This window comes from Aspergillus nidulans, chromosome VII (assembly GCF_000011425.1).
Source record: "Aspergillus nidulans FGSC A4 chromosome VII".
NCBI lineage: Eukaryota > Fungi > Ascomycota > Eurotiomycetes > Eurotiales > Aspergillaceae > Aspergillus > Aspergillus nidulans.
The window spans coordinates 3,300,681-3,321,029 of record NC_066263.1 but is presented as its reverse complement, the minus strand read 5'-3'; the positions used below and the strand labels follow the sequence as shown (position 1 = coordinate 3,321,029).

Genomic DNA, 20,349 nt, shown 5'->3' with positions numbered 1-20,349 from the left:
TCTTCTGTTTTGGACATCGACAGTTATATCTCTGGAAGATTACCGTCTTGTCCGATCAATTGCCAGTCATGGAGTCTCTTAAGAACAGTTTCATCCCGGGTCAGCTTCTAGATGGGCGCTTCCGCACTGTGGCCCCTCTCAATCATGGGTCGTTTGGCATGGTCTTTCTTGCAACCGACATCAAGACCGGCCGCGACGTTGCCATCAAGTGCATGCTGAAATCCTCGAATGATTCATGGAACCCGTCTTCCAGCGATAGCCGGTTTGAGGAGCTTGACTGTCACCAACGCCTCGCATATCATCCTAATATTGTCAATCTTGTCCACCACTTCGAAACAGCTACTCACCTTTACCTTGTGTTGGAGTATTGTGCGAATGGAGACCTATACGAAGCCATCAGATTGAACCGTGGTCCACTCGAGACGGAGCATGTTCGCGAGTTCATGCTCCAACTTGTGAGTGCAGTGGAATTCATGCATGCTAATGGCCTCTATCACCGAGACATTAAGCCGGAGAACATCTTCCTTACTCAAGATGGATCCATGAAGCTCGGCGATTTGGGCCTGGCGACCCGAGAGACCTGGTGTTATGAGTCATGTGTTGGAAGTGACCGCTACATGGCCCCGGAACAGTACGACCCCGCTAACAACGGATACTCTCCCGCGAAAGCGGACATCTGGGCTATCGGTATCTGCCTACTGAATGTTTTATTTGCTCGTAACCCATTTGCTACGCCAACCGAGTCCGACATCCTGTTTGCTGATTATGTTAGAGACCGACAGTCTCTTTTTGACATCTTCCCCAACATGTCTCAGGATACCTTTGAGATTCTGAGGATCAGCATGGCTCTCGACGCTGAGAAGCGGTCTCTCTCCGGCATCCGGGATGCGATCATGCGGGCTGTATCCTTTACGACGGATGATGAAGCTCTGGATGAATTCTGTACTGACGAGCGCGAGGTGGTTCCCGCAAGTGCCAATCGCGAACCCCTTCGGACTCCCTCCATCCAAAGTCCCCAAATCAATCAAGGCGACTCCTTTCCCTGGGCAAAGGCGCTCCAGTCCAGCCCACCACAGCCCATTCGACAGCTCTCCGCCATTCCCGACAACGAGAGCTACTCGGAAGACCTTTTCCCACCATCCGAAACAGCCGGCACTTCTTGGTTCTCGGTCCATCATACTCCCTCCATGGCTTCAGTCTTGGAATCTTCTCTCGGAGACTCGTATCGGTCTACTGCTTTGCCAGTGCTTACAAAGGCCGCTCCTCGTTACCCGCCTCCCTCTGATCCTGTTACTATTACTGGATCTCTGCCTAGCCAAGCAGCCAAGCCTATACCGTCTCTGTCGATGGTATTCGGGCGAAAGAACAAGAGTAGCGAGCAAATTTCTAAGAGCTGGAGCGACCTTTGGGAAGAGGAAGAATCTGAATACGAGGATACGGCTCTGAATCAACGGCGCGAACAGAACTCCCGTAGCTGGAGCCACGAGAGCACATCTGTGGACACGGGCAGTTCCTTGACAACATGTTTGCAAGAGTCTCGTTCCACTTCCGTTCTCGATTCCCGTAATGAGCCCTCGCGTCCGATCGAGCCGTCGAATAAGCCTGCAGAGCGTGTGCCTGTCGCCGTTGCCAAGGTTATCCCTTCCAACACTAAGACTTCTCCGAAGAAGACCAGTCTGGATAAGTGGGCTGCTCTAGGTGATAAGAGACGGAACTTCAAGCCGGCGGAGCATTCTTTCGAGTCGAAACGTTTCCCTAACAACATGACATGGCGGAAGGATTGGGGTCTGGGTTCCTCAGGGTTTGATTATGGTTCATGGGCTAAAAAGGAAAGCCTTGCTGCTCAAGATCGGCGCCGTCGTCAATTCCTCAATAGAGATTGGCGACGTGATTCCTTGGAAAGTCCGAAACATGTCAACACCAAGTCTGATTATCATGGCAGCATCGATGAGGATCTTGACCTCGTAGGAGGCTGGCATGATTTGCATTTGTAGGCGAGGCTACACCCTGGTTTCTAAGCAATATCATCGCGCGCCTTGTCTCCGTTCTCAGCCTTTCGTGTCATGTTGTGTCTGTTTCATGCGCTCGAAGCCAAAGTCGGTTCTTCTCACATTCGATATCTCCCATCCTTACAAAATTCAAATTTTTTTTTGCACAAAGAACCTGGTGTTTGTCAACTCTTATCTCGCGTTTCTTTTCTCTCATAGACCATGCCTTTTACTATCACCAAGCGCTGTTCGCTTCTGCTCTCCTGTATAATATAATGGCGCGAAATATCGAAAAGTGGTTTTGGGAGGCGATCCTTGTTTGAGATTGACACCATTTTCCTCTTCATCAAGGATATCGATATGTTGACGTCTTTCGCCTCACGCATGTTCTTTTAATTACAGTATCAACATCACGAGCGGATGATGAATGGACACTGGGAACGATGATTTTGCAGTATTATCAACTCTACTCAAAGGAAAGAAATGTTACGGGAAAAGCGTGTTTTTGATTCTACCCAGCAGGAGACAGTCCTGGCCTGGCATTGGACTGGTTTCGATGTAATCTAGTTCTACTGGGTAGCCACGGAGGATACCTCTATAATTCAAAAGTGACTCGTACAGCATTTATTCTTTTATATTTGTAATTAGTAAGAAATACCTATTTTAATTATAATCAGTTCGGAATACCGCTGGACAGTAGGCTACGGAATATCTTCTCCGAACAATAGTGGTAAGCCACCGGACAAATTTGCCTTGGTCCCTGTTAGACTCTACATCCCACAAAGGACGGAGCGCCAAGCGGTGAGGATCTGAACTTATCTTAGGTCTTTTTAAAGCCCACCTTTGCTGTCCTCGAGTACCGTTGTCACTCCTTTTCTTGTATTATATTCCTATTCCTTGTAAATCATCGACTACGTTTCTAGATATTGCCGAGATATTTCCTCCGAATACAGTCCCTAGTACCTAGCTTGGCTATCGCCACCTGGCCAAAAAGGCACCCGCGGCGCGAAACTACAATTACAGAACAAAGGTTGTCAGACGGTCAACCCCACAGAAACCGATAAGGGCTTCCGACTCTTACTCTAACACTCAGGCCCACTTATCTTTTCAGTCGGAGAAGGGTAGTCTTCTTATATCCCGATAGACTATGTTCGCGCAATGAGTCCAGTCTGAACCGAGCTTCGCGTTGACAATGCTGGCACCCCGGTGGCTTACGACGGCGATTTTCGTGTTGACCTATATTCAAAAATCCGGCGGTGACTCTCAGAAACAACCCGTATGCCTTGCAAGGGACTGGAGGGAAGCCGTAGTTCCTCTGAAATGGCCCACCTGTGTTGAAACGCGTTGGGATCGATGGCCGAACGGTGAACTGACGACGACACCGACACCAGCATCTCATAATAACCTGAAATCTACCAGCGGATCAAGCTCGGTCTCGGTCTCCATAACGGTAGAGCCAGGTCCAGCGTCCTCGTTGGCGGATCATGAATTGGATACCGAGTCACCGCTCGACAACGTGAACTTTCTCTCTTTTGAAGACTGGAAAAAACAAAATCTCGCTAGGGCAGGACAGTCGGCGGAGAATATCGGCGGCAACCGGCGGGCCGGGACCGCAGAGAAGGACCGTCGACGACCTTTAGGTATAAACAATGCGCTCGACTCTCTAGGAGACGATGTGGAGATTGAGCTTGACTTTGGCGGCTTTGGGGCCGATGCGTCAGAGGCTGCAAAAACCGCGACTGACTGGGTTACTCATGTTCCTTCGCGTGGAAGCGGCGGGGCACAAGTAGTCCCGGATGGAGGCCGTGACACGGCCGAGGCTTCTGGGCAGGGTGTTCCTCATGCAGGAGGTGAGCGGTCAAAAGATGCTGGCACTACTTGCAAAGAACGGTTCAACTACGCGTCTTTTGACTGCGCCGCAACAGTGCTCAAGACAAACCCCGAGGCGAAAGGATCGTCGTCTGTCTTGATTGAGAATAAGGATAGCTATATGCTGAACGAGTGTCGTGCACAGAATAAGTTTTTGATTCTCGAGCTATGCGATGATATTCTGGTGGATACTGTTGTTCTCGCCAACTACGAGTTCTTCAGCTCGATCTTCCACACTTTCCGCGTCAGTGTCGCAGACCGCTACCCTGCGAAGCCAGAGCAATGGAAGGAGCTCGGGATTTATGCAGCGAGGAATACTCGCGAGATACAAGCCTTCGCAGTTGAGAACCCGCTTATTTGGGCGCGATACTTGCGAATCGAGTTTCTAACGCATTATGGAAACGAGTTTTACTGTCCGCTTAGTTTAATTCGTGTTCACGGGACGACAATGTTGGAAGAATACAAGCACGATGGAGAGGTGAATAGAGCTGAGGAAGAATTAGCTGGAGGTGTGGCAGAACCAGCTTTAGAGACAGAGACTGTCACGGAAGATGCCACGAAGACTGAAGTGCCGCCGCCGGAGGCACCAAGTTTTCACGTCGTCAACTCTGAAATACGCCCGTCAAAAATATGTCCGAAATTTGTTACTAGTGTTGAGCTGGCATTGCTCGGTTCAGTGAATCCTCAAACGTGTGGCATCAATGACACCTCGGAAGAGTCGCCCGCGACTGAAGGGAATAAGCCAGTGCTTAGCAAAACTTCATCAAGTCCAGTTATACCTTCAGCTGGCAATGCTGCCAAGGCTGCTTCTCCTGAGGCTGGAGATTATAAAGCCTCAGGCTCTTCTGGTGTCAATCCTCCTAATACTGCGGATACTGCCGCCTCCGGTGCGGCTTCGTCAGAAACAGATTCTCACAATGCCACTTCTGACCAAGATACTCGTTCTACAGCTGCCTCTAGAGATGAGCAGGGTGTTGAGTCAATACGAACAACTACAACGCAACCGCCGTCCGCAAACCCGACAACACAGGAATCTTTTTTCAAATCGGTCAACAAGCGCCTGCAAATGCTGGAAACAAACTCAAGTCTGTCATTACAATACATTGAAGAGCAGTCACGGATTTTACGAGATGCATTCAACAAGGTTGAGAAAAGACAGCTTTCTAAAACCTCCACGTTTCTGGAAAACTTGAATGTGACCGTGGTCAATGAACTAAAGCAGCTTCGTGAGCAATACGACCAGGCGTGGAGAAGCGTAGCGCTGGAATTTGAGCATCAGAGGATTCAGTACCATCAAGAGATACACTCCCTGAGTGCTCAGCTCGGAGTTCTCGCTGATGAGATAGTGTTTCAAAAACGAGTGGCTGTTATTCAGAGCATCGTGGTGCTTCTCTGCTTTGGTCTTGTGCTTTTCACCCGCGGCGCAGTTGGCAGCTACATTGACTTTCCCAGCGTGCAAAACATGGTCTCACGGTCATACAGTCTACGGCCTTCCTCGCCCATCTTGGGGTTCGGGTCTCCCCCTGGAAGCCCCGGTTCGACGCGACCGACATCATCTTATCGTACCACCCCCGGTCATCGTCGACAGGTCTCACAAGACTCACAGGACGGGTCAGTCAGTCCAACTATGTATGCCCCTCCAACCCCAACTTCGGACGACTCGAGACTAGGACCAGACGAACGAGGGACTACATCTCCATCCCCGGAGGGAGCTCGGTCATTAGCTGAGGTCGCACCCCCGTTGCTAAGATCGAACAGTAGCCCACCCGATTTGAACGGAGAAAATGAAGGAGGGTGCGAGAAAAACCACGAGGACCTGGACTCTGACCCAGAATGTTCTGGCTTTGAAACTGGGGGCGATGACACGTTGGCAGAGTGAGGCTGTGGATAGATTGTAAAATATCTATATACACAAGTAACAAGTAATTGCACCTAGAGCCTAAATAATGAGACCATGACGGAATGATTTAAACCATGACATATGTGCAGATCGCCGGTAACTGTCATGATGCAACAATTTCAATGCCCGACAAGTGGGTTCCTGAAAATAGCGCGTTGCCATGACAACAATCTATTGTGGGCTTCTCTCGGTTTTTCTTGAACAATGCAGGTTGACTCTCCCACAATTACCACTGTCTCTATCATTGATCTCAAGACCCTGAAGGTTTTTTTTCCATTATACAGCTAAAGAAACTTCAATCACAAGCCTCAAAATGAACTCTAACCCGCTGACTGCCCGCTCGCCCAACACCCACCTCGCCGTTTCCAACGAGCAGGACCTGAAGACCGCATCATCAACCACCGATCTGATGGACTACCACCGTCAGAAACTACAGGGGAAGATTGAGAACCAAGACAAGTACGTTTTTGTTTATTTGACTCAGCGAGACTGGCTCATGTTGGCAGATGGGAAAGAAATCTGATGCTAACGCAAACCTTTAGACAACAAGCAAGTTACGTCTCTCCATCCGACGACATCATGAGTCCTTGTTCGAAGAAGTTGAGCGATCTCAAGGGAAAGCGATTTAAAAAGTATGTCAATATGTGACTTCCCATTCCATAATTCCTCGCTTCCTATTCTGCCTTTTTCCGTGGGTGATGCTAACAAAGTGGCCTCTCAGCGCCGGAAAACCCCAATCGCTCTTCGCCAAACTGGGCAAGAAGAACTTTGAACAACAGTCGTCAGCCGCGGCCGAGAATACCGAGAAGAGCCTTTGATTCAAATTGGTTTTGCTCTCTTGATGTTTACATGTCTGGCTGGCGCAGGTCGTGGGAGTTGATTTTCGGTCATTCTTGCCTTGTCTTGTAATAATATGACTCTGGGATGGTTGGATGGATTGATTTTTGGGATTGTTTCTTGTTTTACTTCCTGAGATCTGGGACCCGGATGGCTTGGTTGGGTTGTTTATGAATTCTAATGGCTCGTTACTGATATCGGGGTTCTAGCCGATAGTCTATTGATTGTGTTTCTGATAATGCTTCCGATGGTAAACGACTTGGTCAACAGTGCCGATTGATTCCTCTATCGGCATAACAATGAGTCATCAACCTAGTTTGCAACTTAATCCAGTGTAGAGCAAGACGGTAAAGGTGATGGTTCGCTAACGCAGCCGAGATTGACCTCGGCTTCTCCGCAATCTGCCATCTCCAAGCTTGACCATCTCGCTGCTTTTTAGCCTCCTGCCCCCCACCTCCTTTCTTCCTCCACACTTTCTATCCTTACCTCCTTATCATTTCACTATCATGTCTGCCTCAACTAGAATTCCCCCTATCGCTCAACCCTTCGTCAGCGACCGGGCCAAGAAGACCCTGGATCTGGTACTTCCCCGCACCATTACCCCGGCTTGCGGCCTCCACTCCGAACAACCAAAAGTCTAACCAACAAGATCAGGTCGAAGAATTCGTCGAGAAAGAATGCATCCCCGCCGAAGCTCTTTTTTCCGCGCAGCTCGGCACCGGTGAGCAACGATGGAAGACCAACCCTGCCGTCATGGAGGAGCTCAAGACAAAGGCGAAGAAGATTGGTCTATGGAACATGTTCCTCCCTAAAAACCACTTCTCGCAAGGTGCTGGGTTCAGCAATCTTGAGTATGGGCTTATGGCGGAGTACCTGGGGAAGAGCAAGGTTGCGAGTGAGGTGAGCTTCCCCGCATCTGGACTGCGCGGGGCTATCTCAATTACGTCTGGGGTACTAAGATGTCTTCTGGTAGGCTACGAACAATGCCGCGCCTGATACGGGTAACATGGAGGTTTTGGCCAAGTACGGCAATGACCAACAGAAGGCGCAGTGGTTGACGCCTCTGCTGGAGGGAAAAATCCGGTCTGCGTTCCTCATGACAGAGCCAGATATTGCTTCTAGCGATGCGACGAATATCCAGCTTGACATTCGGCGCGAAGGGAATGAATACGTTCTCAATGGCTCGGTAAACCTCTTCCAACCCTTCTTTAGGGAATCTAAACTAATAGAGTGTACCTATAGAAATGGTGGTCCTCAGGTGCCGGAGACCCCCGCTGCCAGATCTACCTCGTCATGGGCAAGACCGATCCTCGCAACCCAGACACCTACAAGCAGCAGTCCGTCCTTCTGGTACCTGCATCCACACCCGGCATCACCATCCACCGCATGCTCAGCGTCTACGGCTACGACGACGCCCCTCATGGCCACGGGCACATCTCCTTCAAGAACGTCCGCGTTCCGCTATCCGCCATGGTTCTCGGCGAAGGCCGCGGCTTCGAAATCATCCAAGGCCGCCTAGGACCTGGCCGTATTCACCACGCCATGCGGACAATTGGCGCCGCCGAGCGCGCAATCGACTGGCTCATTGCACGTATCAATGATGACCGCAAGAAACCCTTTGGGCAGCCGCTCTCCTCACATGGGGTAATTCTCGAGTGGCTCGCCAAGTCACGTATCGAAATTGACGCTGCGCGTCTGATTGTGCTTAATGCGGCGATTAAGATCGACCAGGGCAATGCTAAGTTTGCGCTTAAGGAGATTGCGCAGGCGAAGGTGTTGGTCCCGCAGACTGCATTGACGGTTATCGATCGTGCTGTGCAGGTGTATGGCGCTGCGGGTGTGAGTCAAGATACGCCGCTGGCTTCTCTGTGGGCGATGGTGAGGACGCTGAGGATTGCAGACGGGCCGGATGAGGTGCATTTGCAGCAACTTGGAAAGAGAGAGAACAAGTCGAGACGGGAGGAGGTTACAAAGAGAGTGGCTTGGCAGAAGGAGCAGAGTGACAGGATCTTGACTGCGAATGGGTTCTCGAAGTTGAAGAGTCTTCTCTAGCTTTGGCTCCTTCGATAGCGTTGTGACGAGCCTTCTATCACATACAACTCGCAATAAGAAATATAAGCGAACTTAGCTTTGTCATGCAGATTTCGTATACACCATTTAGTAATCAGGACTAGTATATCGTAAGTGGTATGTATAAATGGAGGTACTTGAAATATTCCGTTCAAGAAAGATAATCAGGTATAACCAGACGCCATCTAAACCCGCCGTCATCATAGTCGACATATAGAGGAAATCCAAAGAAAAAATAAAGGAATGAGTGAAATGCTTTTATGTCATCACCACTCGCCAGCGAGCTCAATCATTCAATAGTCATCATCTGCCGCCGTCTTCTTGCCCTTCTTCTGATTTTTATGCTTGACCTTGAAGTGTTTCTTTGAAGGTCCCCGAACCTCAGAGACATCAACGCCGCGCTCTAACGCAATCATAACACGCTCCTTACGCCCAGTTAGCGGCTTCCGAATCTGCTGGCCCTGCTCTGTGTACTTGGCGTTAAAAGGCATCGTCAATCGTCCACCCGAGGACGACGAACCAGGACCGAAGAATCCTTTGTCAACCGATTGGGATTTACGGCCTTGCACAGGGTTTTTGGATGAGGAAGACGCAGAGGCTTGAGTGGCTGCGAGCATTGCCTGCCGGCGGGGTGGTAGGTGTGCCCAGTCGTAGAGGTCTTTATTGAATTCAGCAGGATCGATTTGTTCTTCGCCCTCTGCTTCATTGGCAGGAGGCGGGTGGCAGAAAAGAAGTTTGCCATTGACATAATCCTTTAATATGTAACGGGCTGCGCGGGATTCATCGGGTTGACCTTGTCCTGTTGTAGCGAAGCCGCGGGCGCGGGCGTAGGCGCGGAGAAGGTCGTGGGCGGTTGGCTCACCCGTGCCACCTTCCTCGATCGGGCGAGTATGGATGGTAACGCCGTACACGTCCTCGAGGAAGTGTTTGGGAATGCGCTTGGCGACGAGGCCGGCTGGGCCGGTGAACTCGCGTTGCTGGTCGATGGGGAGGACGCCGTTGACGACGAGCTCGGCTTTGGTGGAGGCGAAATTGGGGAAGACTAAACCGGGACAATCGCAGAGCATGATTTCGGGTGAGAGGTAGAGGGTTTGAAAGTGCTTCGTTTTACCCGGAGTGGACGAAACGGAGACCTTTTTTGCACCAAGCAGGGCGTTGATTGTGCTAGATTTTCCGACGTTGGGATATCCGACTAGACCAATGACTGTCTTTCTAGGTTTGGAATCACCATCTTGTTCATCTTCATCGTCTTTTGTTGCATCTGGCGCGTTTGAAAGGAAAAGTTCCTCAAGCTCATCCACATCTAGTATGTTGGTTCGCTTGGGAGAAGGGGCTTTTGTGCCGCTGGGAAGATCGACGCCTCCGTCGGCTTCCTTCTCCTTGGACTCCTGTAGATTCAAATTCTCCGTACCTTCTGTCAGCGACTTGGTATCTTCATCCTCGCCTTCATTCTCGCGGGCTTCATTAGCCTCTTTAGCCATCTGTGCGGAAAAGAAACGGAATTCAATCTGGTTGCGCTCAAAGTAGTCGGCCCACATTTCGCGCTGTTTGTCAGTCAACATATCAGCCTTGTTGACTAGTAGTAGGTTTCGCTTCTTGGGGTCGATTTCCTTGACGTAGGTTTCGAGATCCTCTGAGCGGAAGAGAAGAGGGTTTCGGGCATCAACAATCTGCACAACAATATCGGATCGTTCAATCACTCGCCACAGCTGACGCCAAACCTCGAGATTCCGTTCGAACGGCGTCATCAAGAGATCGTTGTTCTCCTGTAGTTCCGCCAAACCCCGTCGCCAGTCCATGAAACTCTCACGCTCCATAGCATCAAGCTCGTTCCGAGTGGTCGACGCATCCCACGCCGGGCGACGCGGAACCGTTAGGCGGCCTTTGTTTTTCTTGTGTTTTCGTAGGGCTGATTTCTCTTCCGCGGCCGAGAGCAAGTAGGGGTTCTTCTGGTCCGTATGGATGATTTGAACGTTGTTCATCTTCTCAGCCGTGAAATCGGTGCCAGCCAGCTCGGCGGTGGTCAAAAACTCGTCTAGCGCCGCTTGTTCCGTGATACTGCGCATCTTAACCCAAGAAGCCTCTTTGGCGGAGTTCGTGATGTAAGTTTCGCCATTCATATCTTTGCGTGCAATTCCAGCATTATGAGACGACTTCTTCATGTTAGAGGCCTTTCCTTTACCAAAGCGATCGTTCATGAGGCTCTGGCCGAGCCCCACCGAGTTTTTAGATTTTGCCAGCACCATCTTGAACCGATATGTAAGGAGTAGGTGCGAGGTGAGGTTGTTGAAGAAATTGGATTTCTAATAGTTTCCGGCCTGGCAAAAAAAACCCCGCGGAAGAATGGCTGACTCAGCATATACTTTCTTCTCGGTTTGACAGTGCTGCTGAAGTCAACGAATATAACAGAGAAACAGAGATTAGAGATTTTAAGATGGTATCCTCTCCTCTCGATTTAATATAGATCCTCCGGTCACTTCTGTTCAGTTCTCTGTTGTCAGTAAGGAGGGGTCAACAACACGTGACCCACCACCGCCCGCAATTTTTTTGGATAGCTTCAGTTTTTATCTTCGAGTTTCAGCCTGACCTTTCCTCCGGTCACTCCTATTAGTCAAGGTCACCTTGCAAAATGCCTCCCCGAAAGCAGTGGATGTATGTTCATATTATGCAAGATTCTCAAAGCCGCTCACTCGCTGACATTTCTCTAGCGATAAGAAAAACGCCACTACTTATCAACTCTTCCATCGTTCTCAGAATGATCCCCTTATCCACGACCCCGATGCGCAAGACCGTATTCTTCATCCTGTTTATGGCCCAGCTGCCCAAGCGCCAAGTACATCCTCAGCAAGTACATCTTCAGCAGGTCGTGCTAAGCACTTAAGCGATCTTGCCAGTGAATTTGGGAATGATTCCATTCGCAAGAACGAGGGTGAGGCAGCCAACTATGGCATTTACTTCGATGACTCGAAGTATGACTATATGCAACATATGCGAGAGTTGGGTACTGGAGGCGGTGCGTACTTCGTCGAAGCGACCAACAAGGACAAAGGCAAGACCAAGTCCTTGAAGCTGGAAGATGCCCTTGCGCAGACTTCACTAAATAACGATGACACACGAAGTAACTGGGGTAATCGTAGTTCTGTGGGCTCTGCATATGGAGCATACTCTACTGCTTCTACATACTCACGAAAACCGACCTACCAGGACCAGCAAGACGTGCCGGACTCCATTGCGGGATTTAAGCCGGACATGGATCCTCGACTTCGAGAGGTGCTTGAGGCGCTTGAGGATGAAGAATACGTCGACGAAAAGGATGATGATGATTTCTTTGGTGAGCTGACTGCCGAAGGGCAGGAGATGGACCCTGGTGACTGGGAGGATACTTTGTTCGACCACGACGAGGACGAAGGTTGGGAATCCGATGCAACAGAGAAAGCACCTGTCCAGCCAAGTACCTCATCCTTGAAACAGGAGTCGAACGTCGCACCCGGAGAACTCCCAGAGCACGATGCCCCGGCACCTGATATGAATCCTGACGACCAAGATTGGATGCGCGAATTCGCCAAGTTCAAGAAAGCTGGAAAAACAAAAACCACGCCCGCGGCTCCCCCTAGCATTGTCCCATCTGAACAGCGCAGCACCCTTGCCTCTACAGTCTTTACAGCAGGCGGAACACCAATCCGTCGGAAAAAGCGCAAGGGCGCCCTCACCAACCCCTCCGCCTACTCCATGACGTCTTCCTCTTTAGCCCGTACAGAAGGCCACCGCCTTCTAGACGACCGATTCGAGCGCCTCGAAGCGCTATACGCCCTCGACGAGGAGGAGGAGTACGATGACTCAATGTCCATGGTTAGCGGCATGACTGGAATGACCGACATGTCGACCGCCTCCTCACAAGCACCTAGTCTCATTGACGCAAATGGCAACGCAGTCGCACCTCGCCACGACTTTAACAACATCATGGACGATTTTCTGGACGGGTGGGATAATAACACCAGTGCACAGGCCAAGAGAAAGGGCGCAAAGAACAAGCGTGGCAAGAACGGCAATGAAGCGATTGGCATCCGGATGTTGGATGAGATTCGGCAGGGTCTGGGTCCTGCGAGAGTACCGGGCCGGGTGTCTGGCAAGGTTTGAAGTCACTTTCTCTCTTAGTCTGGGAGAGCGTTCAATTGACGATTTCAATGATATCCCTTCTTGATGCTCATGATGGTTTAGAGCTTGGTTCAAGGCGTTTGGGGAGGATTTTCATTTCCTCATAGACCGGGTCAGGTACATAAAAGTCTTAGTACTAAATTTGATGATGATATACCTCGAAAATGAATGAAATATGATGGAGGCTTTTTTCTGCTTCAGTTTTAAATAAACTATATTACGTCCATATCCAGCCTTCATCATACCAATAACCTGAACAGCTGATTATTCCGATCCCGCAACGGCTTTCTATAGCTTGAATTACAGCTCTATCATGACTCTACATATACAGACCTCATTTTAAGCCGCTAAGTCTAATTCGATCATAAAGCACCCCCAACTTTCTCAACAATCCACATCGCCAACCTAACATTCCACCTAACTCTCCTCTCCGTCCTTCTCAAATCATCTCTTGATATGGCAATTGCATCGGTCTGCAACCAATCCGTTTCAGCCTTCAACCTCCTCTTCAATTCCTCATCCCCGGTAACTACCAGTGCCCCAACCTCTAGATCCAGACCGTAACTGCGTTTTGTGTAATTGCTGCTTCCAACAAAGGTCAGGCTAGGGTTCTCTTCTTCCGGTAATGTGACCCAAAGTCCTTTGGCGTGGTAAGTCCAGCCACCTGGTTCACCGACTGTGCCACGGCGCCATTCTTTTAGTTCGATGAAGTTCGTCGCCTGCGTGGCGGCGACTCGGTCGAGAAAACGGGCTGAGAGATGGGTGTATGCTGCTGGGAGCATGCCAGATATACCTGGGGAGCCGTAGAAGCCGTTTGCCCAGGGTGAAGCGGTTAGAACGGTGCCGCGAGTTGTTGAGGATGCTTGGGCGGTGGATGGGGAGGTGCTTGCTATCAGGAGGGACGAGAGAACGGGATGGATGTTGAAGTAGCCCGCAGTGAAGAGCCATTGGGCGCCAGAAAACGCTGGTGAACTGGAGAGGAGCCGTAAAATTGTTGTAACGGCAGGAAATTCGGTGGAGGTGTCGGGCTTCAGCAGAGGTGTGAACTGAGCTACTGGGTATACGAATGTTTGATTGGAGGATTTGGGTTCGAGGACCGCATTCCTGACCGACGGCTGGATGATTGGTTTCAAGACTGTTGAAGCATAGCCAATAAAGTTTTCTGGGTCATCGAGAGGAGAACAAGCACTATTAGCACTAGGCCACTGGAGAACGTATCCGGCCTTATTGTGAGGATCGTGAAGGACTTTAAAGCTGAGGCTGCAGACTGCATCGTGAATGCGCGCATAGTAATCAGCCAATTCCTTCGAGTTGAACACATGATAACGATCTAACCGATTCGTGAAATAGTCATTTGAGAGGTTTGCCCTGTGCGGTCGTTAGTCACCGAGTCTTTGTTTTCTAACAGCAAGCACTCACCCAGAGAGAATAATTTCGTCGTCGAAACCGTATAGCTTCATATGCTGCAGCCCCCAGCCCTCATTTATCCGTCGAGGAATCCATCTCTTCCGCAACCCAGTCAAATTCGGTGTATGAAACATCCGAATATCGACCCGGTCCGGTCCATGTTCTGCGACTAGTGACGCTAGAAGAGAAGCACACGAGGGGTTCGGCGACTCTCGAGTCCCTCGCAAAGCATCGGTGAGGATCGAGACTCGCAGATCGGGGTTGTCGCGAAGAGCTTGGTTGATGGTTTGAATCAATTCATATTCCGTTTTGCCGATATATAACGTAGAAAGGAAGATGCGTTTTCGAGCTTTTCGGATTTTTTTCTAAGCGCCGATATGATACCCTCGGATTAGCCCTCGCTCGTCGTCATAATAGGACCAGTGCGCACCTTGAGCGTAGAATAAAAACTCGCAGGAGAGTCCAGAATGGATATCCGCGACGCGGGAACCTCAAAGCATGGCGATATCCGATCCAGCTCCGTCGTAATACTTCCTAGCGGTGACGCACTTGAAGGAGCAGTTGTACCTGTTGGGGACGGTATATGCGATGAAAAGCTGCGCTCCCAGAACCTCCGCCGCACCACGGGGCTGCGCGCAGCGCACCGGAGTGTATTGCCACCAAGACGCCCGAACATCGTATATGTGTGCTATAATGCAAGCGCCACAGCCCAGCAAAAAGCAGATTTCAACGACAATTGCGACAGACCTCAAGCATATGGAATACTTTCTTGTCCTCCGCGGCCAATTATGTACAGTGTGCAAACAGTGCAAACATAGTCTGCCGCTAGGCCGGATCAGGCCTTTACAACTTCCGAACGGAACCCGACTACCCAGGAGGACGACGACATACATACTCTTGGTTTGCTTGAATCAAGCTCCACAACAGCGCATCGCCCAAGATGTCGACTATTCTCCGAACCTTGCGAAATCTCAGAAGAATTGGCTTCAAGGTGGGCTATACTGCGACCGAAACAGCTGCGCCAATAGGTACTGCACGATTGCTAACGTCCTTTTTACGTATAGGAATATGGCCACCAAATGCAGGTATGCAGTTCTCACTCTTGCGGTGGTTGATCTTAGGGTGTATATTCTGTGTGTCGTGATACTAATACTGGGCAATGGGCATATAGTACATCGGTATGGCTTCCTATCTTTACCCCTCTGCTCCGAACCGGCCAGCGACTGACGCAATACAATTCCAGGTGATACCAAAGCCGGTACTCTAATCGGCACCGACCGCTACGGCAACAAGTACTACGAGAATATGGAAGAAGAACTTCCCCGTGAGTTGAATTCGAGCGCAATTCACTTCAACTGGTGGCGCTGACTGAATGAAGTCCGAACTCGCTGGGTTGATTACAAGCAGAAAGAATACGACCCCTCCCAGATTGAGCCTGGCTGGTGAGGAATCCTTACTCTCAAATCAGCATAAGATCTTCCGTACTGACTCGGTGCAGGCACGCCTGGATCTCGTACATGGTCGACATTCCTCCCACAAATGACAAGATCATGCAGCTTGGTGTTCGACCCTGGGAGCTGCGGGAGCACAGACCGACTTTGACTCTGAGCCGCGCTGCATTCAAGACCTATTCGACGTAAGTACACCATTGAGGACATTCCACGAGCCGCGTATCGAACATTTAAATAACCGCGTTGCTCTTCTAGTACCAAGCCCAAGTATACAGCTTGGAACCCCGTTGCTGCTCCCCGGTAAATCTGTTTTGAGGTTTTTCCATCAGTTGGATTCTCTCAAGCTGCCCCCCGGACTGTTTGTGGCCAATGTGTAAATAAAGTTGTTCCTATTCTGTTTCCAATTGATAAAAGACATATTTACAAAAAATTTATGGTTTGTACCTGCTGCACTATAATAAGACTCTTTCATCAAGGTATCATATTGCGACGGCGGCAAATGGCGAGAAATGCAATTTTAGAGAGCACATGGACCAAGAAACGCCCCAATAGAGATGATGACAACCAAAAACAGCGTGATGGACTCAAGGCTCAATTATAGAACATATGCACCAGAACCTATATTGGACCAGTGACGGATCGGTCGTCGATCCTCGAGTTCGATACACCACCACAGCACTTCCTTTAGCTTCTGCGTTTGGCCGACCGCCTCGTATGCTCGAGAAAGGGCGAACCACGCCTCTGAATTATCCCACGAGGTCCCGCGTCTGGTCAGGGCCGTTAGCAAATTACAGGCCCGTTCCCGGGCGGCGATTCGGTTAACAAGTATGGGTTCTTCATCTTCCGCGGTAGGCTCCGGTTCCTCAGTCTTTAGTTTGACTAAGTCAGAGACTCCGGCTCTGCTAAGGCGCCTGCTCTCAACTGATCTCTTGACCGGTGCTGGAGTCATCTCTGGCAGACCCGTTTCTACACCCGGCTCTGGAGGCTTAAGAGGAAGTTTCTGGTCCCAAATATCCAGAAGCAGGTTCGCTAAGCTGATGGTTGCCTTTGGATGATCAGCATTGTATAGCAACGCTTCCTCGAAATGCTCCATTGCGTCATGAGGGCGCGACTGCGCATTCAACAATAAACCGCGTTCAGTGTAGATATCAGCCCAGAGTTCGTCAGAGCTCTTGGGAATAGCCCACCCGCGCTCCCGGAATGAGCGGGCGGAGGCGTCTTGTGACGCCGTGAGAGTCTCTATCCGCTTCAGGTATTTTGAAGCTTCATCACATGCCTCAGCAGCATCCTCAAAGGACGAAGCCCGCCGATAAAGACCGGCGATAAGCAGCCATATCTTTACAAGAATACATAGAGCATGTTTTTGGGCTTGAGTATGCGGGAACTTGGTCAACGCTCCTGTGGGCGACTCAAACCCGTAGGATGTTGGCAACCGAATGTCCTGCTCCAGCGGCTGATCCTCATGGCCAGCGGGTTGATCCAGGTGCGTATGTTTCATATTATGCGCGATGGGGCCCAGTGTTCGCTTTGCGCTCTGTGGCTGATCGGCAGCTTGTGAGACAGCACTACGCACCATTTCTGGGCTAGGTATCTCCTGCTCACGGTGCTGTCCATTAATTTCGCCACGATCAGGACCATATTGACTAGCGCTATCGCCATTAGGGTTTCTTGAGTCTAGGGTAGAATCAGTTTTCTTGATTGTGCTGCTGCGCTTACGCAGTTTCCGAGACTCAGATCTTGCTAAAGAAGCATGACCATCAGCGACATTTGGATCGTTCTCGTCTGTCACGTGTATAGAGGGCGCACCATCGAGGTGGAGAGAGTGAGTCTGAGGCGATGGCTGAGATGGAGTGTCAGCCTTGAATTCACCATTCGGCAAAGTCTTTTGATCTGGCACGCGGGGAGGTCTGTGCCGTCCGAAAATGCTGCCGCGGAAGCTTCTCACGGTACCGGAAGAGCTTTTCGGCCGGACAGATAGATCTGTCTTCGTGTTTGATTGAGTTTCAGGCTCAAGATTCAACGTGTGGAAAAGAGTACCGAAAAGGCCGAGGAGCTGGTCGCTATGGTTGAGGGCAGCCTCAGGACCCTCCAAAACCTCCACAAAAGCGAGTTGGGTCATACGAGTTTCAATTATACGCTCCTTTTCTCGGTTCCGTAATTGATCAAGGAGCGCCTTTCTTGGCGTTGTTTGTTCTTGCGCGTTGGTTTGGTGTTTGGCGGGCCTTCTGTCACTGTGGGCTAGAGAGGTAACCGCGGCGGGAAATTGTTCAAATGCAGCCTCGCACGAGCGTTCGGCAATATCGTACTCCTGTTTCGCACTCAAGAGTAGTGCCAGAAGGTGCCATAATGGTATCAAGTCCCGCTCACGGCTAAAAGCCGACGTGGCTTCCGGGTCCTTGTTTGACGACAATGCCGACTTAACGTAGTCGATTGCAGCATCAAGGTCCCGATTCTCGGCCAACAGTAGAGATAGAGCATAGAGGGACGAATAGTTGAGCTGATCACCTAGTTCCGGGGCAATGCTTCGTTCTAAACACTCAATGGCCTCAGCTCGAATGTCATCGCGATTTTCGTTCACTGGCGTCCAGCTTGCCCAATTGGCAAGACCAATACCAATGGCACGGTAGGTTGCACTGATATCAGCGGGCGAAACGGTGGTGGGGTCAAAAATCATTTTCCTCCCCTGTCCTTCCTCGCTATCCGTAACATGGTTATTGATGAACACCTTCAAGATAGCGGTGAGATCTCGAGCCTTTTCCGCCTCTTTCTCAGAACCATAAGAACATAAAATGGTGACACTTTCTGAAAGCGTTCGCATGAAAACGCCATCATCCTCCAAGTGCTCGTTCGGGACCGACTTCTCTGCTCTTTCCTTGGCGCCAGTGACGATTTCTATATATGAGTCAAGCGCTTTAAATGCGAGATCGAACTCAGCCAGTGCTGAATGAACGTGGAAGAGACGCCTCAAAATCAAAAATGAATGATATGTTCGAGTCGCAGCACGGTAAAGAATCTAATTCAAACAATCAGTAATGAGTGTTACAGCTTAATTCCCACACGGCACATACCTCGAGAACATTCTTCCCCAAAGCATGCTGGCCACCTTCCCCAAGTTCGTCGTCATGCCATTGAGGGCCACATAGTCTTTTCCAGTTTTGAATGACCTGCTCCACCCATGCCTCGATAATTTCGTTTCCACTATCGGCTGTAGGAAATTTCACTTCACGGAGTAGATTAGCCTCACATATGGCCTCTACACGTCGTAACTCGGTGGCAAGCTGCAGTCGCTCCGGGCCTTGCGCCGGTGCAGTATATGGTAATTCATGTAAAAGGATGGCGGAAAGGAGATCATAATAGGACTTCCAGATGGATGATTTTGGGACAGACTCTGGAGAGCTCTCATTTTGCATGCCAGACAGGCTCTCTCTTGACTTGATGGAGGGATGAGAGGACCACGCTCGGAAGATTCTTAAGGCAATCCCCACTAGTTCGCTATCTGCCGAGGCGATATCCTTGCAGACTTCCTCTCCAGCAATCAATGCGCCATCCGCTAACATCTTCTCAGACCAATACAGGAATTGGTTTGACGAAGATCCTAGACTTGTGCTGTTCAACCAGGGGACGAGAGAATTGAACACTTGCAGTGCCTCTTGAGGCCCCAAAACCTGATGCTGTGCAGCTCCTTTGATATAGCAGCCTTTGAGAAAGCAAGCTCTGGTCCATGGCGACAGTTCATCACCTGTAGCCGTCAGGGCGTCCAACTCCTCTTTGAAGTCTTTGGGAAGACGTGCCGCAGCCAGACCCGGCTCATTCAGCGTGTAGTGAACCCATCCTAAGCAAACCTGCGCCTGGAATATCTCCTGTTTCGACCCATCTGCCTTGTCAATCGTGGAAAGGAGCGATGGTATTAATTCTGATAAATCGGTAGGGGACGAGGACGGAGGGCTTGCGGTTGACGGAGTTTTGTGGAAGTGAGAGACGATCTGATACTCTGCTCTAGCTACATCAAGGAAGCCTATCCTCGCCAGCGTTAGAATGCGAACTCGGCCAAAAGGGATGACAGGTATTTACAAGTCTTGTGAGGTGCATGTTTGTTGACCTTCCGGATTAATTCAGGAACCTCATCCCATTTATTTTGACTTCGAGCATTATCCAGGGCAACCACATAGCGATGGCCCTTTTCAGACTCTCGCGCCTTGAACATTTGTTAACAGAGTTGAGGATTAGACCGGTGACGTAGCGGGGCTGCAAAGAGCACAGGGGTTGTGAGTGAGCGAGGTACAACACTTACACTCATTGTGAAGGAGGATCGGAGTTGTAGGAGGCACGGCAACGGAATCTAGGGGGAGGTCCAGTTGGCAAACCGCTGTCCATCACGAGCGCCGTCCCCGAGGCTCGAAGTTTGCTAGGTAGTTAACTGGAATACTGGGGAGAGATCCTTGCACAAGTACAACCACGTCGAGGACGACGACGACAGCCCCAGGAACAGGCAGATCGCTATTATTCGGCCAGGGGAGATCCGCTGTACTAACTTGTATCACGGCTGTATTATTACGTTCCGAGGCTTCATGTGGTGGTCCGAGCTTTGTTATCTCAACCGTATCAAATTTATTTTTCAGCGACTTTTCGCGGGTTAGGTTAAGAGCTATCACAAGCTTAGGACCACACTCGC

General features: G+C 50.3%; 7 protein-coding genes across 7 annotated transcripts, besides 1 other annotated feature; 4 read left to right on the top strand and 3 right to left on the bottom strand.

Moving 5' to 3' along the window:
* Positions 1-20,349: part of a sequence feature (contig 1.37 567..75346(1)) that runs on past both edges of the window.
* Positions 69-2,100, top strand: ANIA_02265 (protein ksp1; the record flags this gene model as incomplete). Its single annotated transcript, XM_654777.2, has 1 exon — positions 69-2,100. One exon carries the CDS (start codon positions 69-71, stop codon positions 1,992-1,994), a length of 1,926 nt encoding a protein of 641 aa, XP_659869.1. The 3' UTR covers positions 1,995-2,100.
* Positions 3,181-8,713, top strand: ANIA_02264 (uncharacterized protein; the record flags this gene model as incomplete). The annotated part of the gene is made up of 8 exons (XM_654776.2): positions 3,181-5,732; positions 5,847-5,890; positions 6,042-6,216; positions 6,300-6,389; positions 6,928-6,953; positions 7,118-7,494; positions 7,568-7,780; positions 7,837-8,713. 8 exons carry the CDS (start codon positions 3,181-3,183, stop codon positions 8,644-8,646), a joined length of 4,287 nt encoding a protein of 1,428 aa, XP_659868.1. The 3' UTR covers positions 8,647-8,713.
* ANIA_02263 (ribosome biogenesis GTPase LSG1) lies at positions 8,759-10,910 on the bottom strand (the record flags this gene model as incomplete). Its single annotated transcript, XM_654775.2, has 1 exon — positions 8,759-10,910. One exon carries the CDS (start codon positions 10,908-10,910, stop codon positions 8,958-8,960), a length of 1,953 nt encoding a protein of 650 aa, XP_659867.1. The 3' UTR covers positions 8,759-8,957.
* ANIA_02262 (ribosome biogenesis protein LTV1) lies at positions 11,294-13,024 on the top strand (the record flags this gene model as incomplete). The annotated part of the gene is made up of 2 exons (XM_654774.2): positions 11,294-11,316; positions 11,373-13,024. 2 exons carry the CDS (start codon positions 11,294-11,296, stop codon positions 12,799-12,801), a joined length of 1,452 nt encoding a protein of 483 aa, XP_659866.1. The 3' UTR covers positions 12,802-13,024.
* Positions 13,182-14,902, bottom strand: ANIA_02261 (CDP-diacylglycerol--glycerol-3-phosphate 3-phosphatidyltransferase; the record flags this gene model as incomplete). Its single annotated transcript, XM_654773.2, has 3 exons — positions 13,182-14,187; positions 14,239-14,591; positions 14,657-14,902. The coding sequence occupies 3 exons, from the start codon at positions 14,900-14,902 to the stop codon at positions 13,182-13,184; spliced, it is 1,605 nt and encodes a 534-aa protein (XP_659865.2).
* Positions 15,144-16,093, top strand: ANIA_02260 (complex I NDUFA12 subunit family protein). The gene is made up of 7 exons (XM_050613002.1): positions 15,144-15,217; positions 15,291-15,311; positions 15,398-15,404; positions 15,470-15,550; positions 15,605-15,668; positions 15,725-15,862; positions 15,933-16,093. The coding sequence occupies exons 1-7, from the start codon at positions 15,167-15,169 to the stop codon at positions 15,979-15,981; spliced, it is 411 nt and encodes a 136-aa protein (XP_050468847.1). The 5' UTR covers positions 15,144-15,166; the 3' UTR covers positions 15,982-16,093.
* Positions 16,273-19,974, bottom strand: ANIA_02259 (putative filamentation protein (Rhf1); the record flags this gene model as incomplete). Its single annotated transcript, XM_654771.1, has 4 exons — positions 16,273-18,690; positions 18,746-19,677; positions 19,749-19,872; positions 19,969-19,974. The coding sequence occupies 4 exons, from the start codon at positions 19,972-19,974 to the stop codon at positions 16,273-16,275; spliced, it is 3,480 nt and encodes a 1,159-aa protein (XP_659863.1).

Excerpts from the sequence above, each read along its gene's own strand:
- ANIA_02260 (XM_050613002.1), top strand. The coding sequence starts at position 15,167 with ATGTCGACTATTCTCCGAACCTTGCGAAATCTCAGAAGAATTGGCTTC. Across the intron at positions 15,218-15,290 it reads TCAGAAGAATTGGCTTCAAG|GAATATGGCCACCAAATGCA; the intron begins GTGGGCTATACT and ends TTTTACGTATAG. Across the intron at positions 15,551-15,604 it reads TATGGAAGAAGAACTTCCCC|TCCGAACTCGCTGGGTTGAT; the intron begins GTGAGTTGAATT and ends GACTGAATGAAG.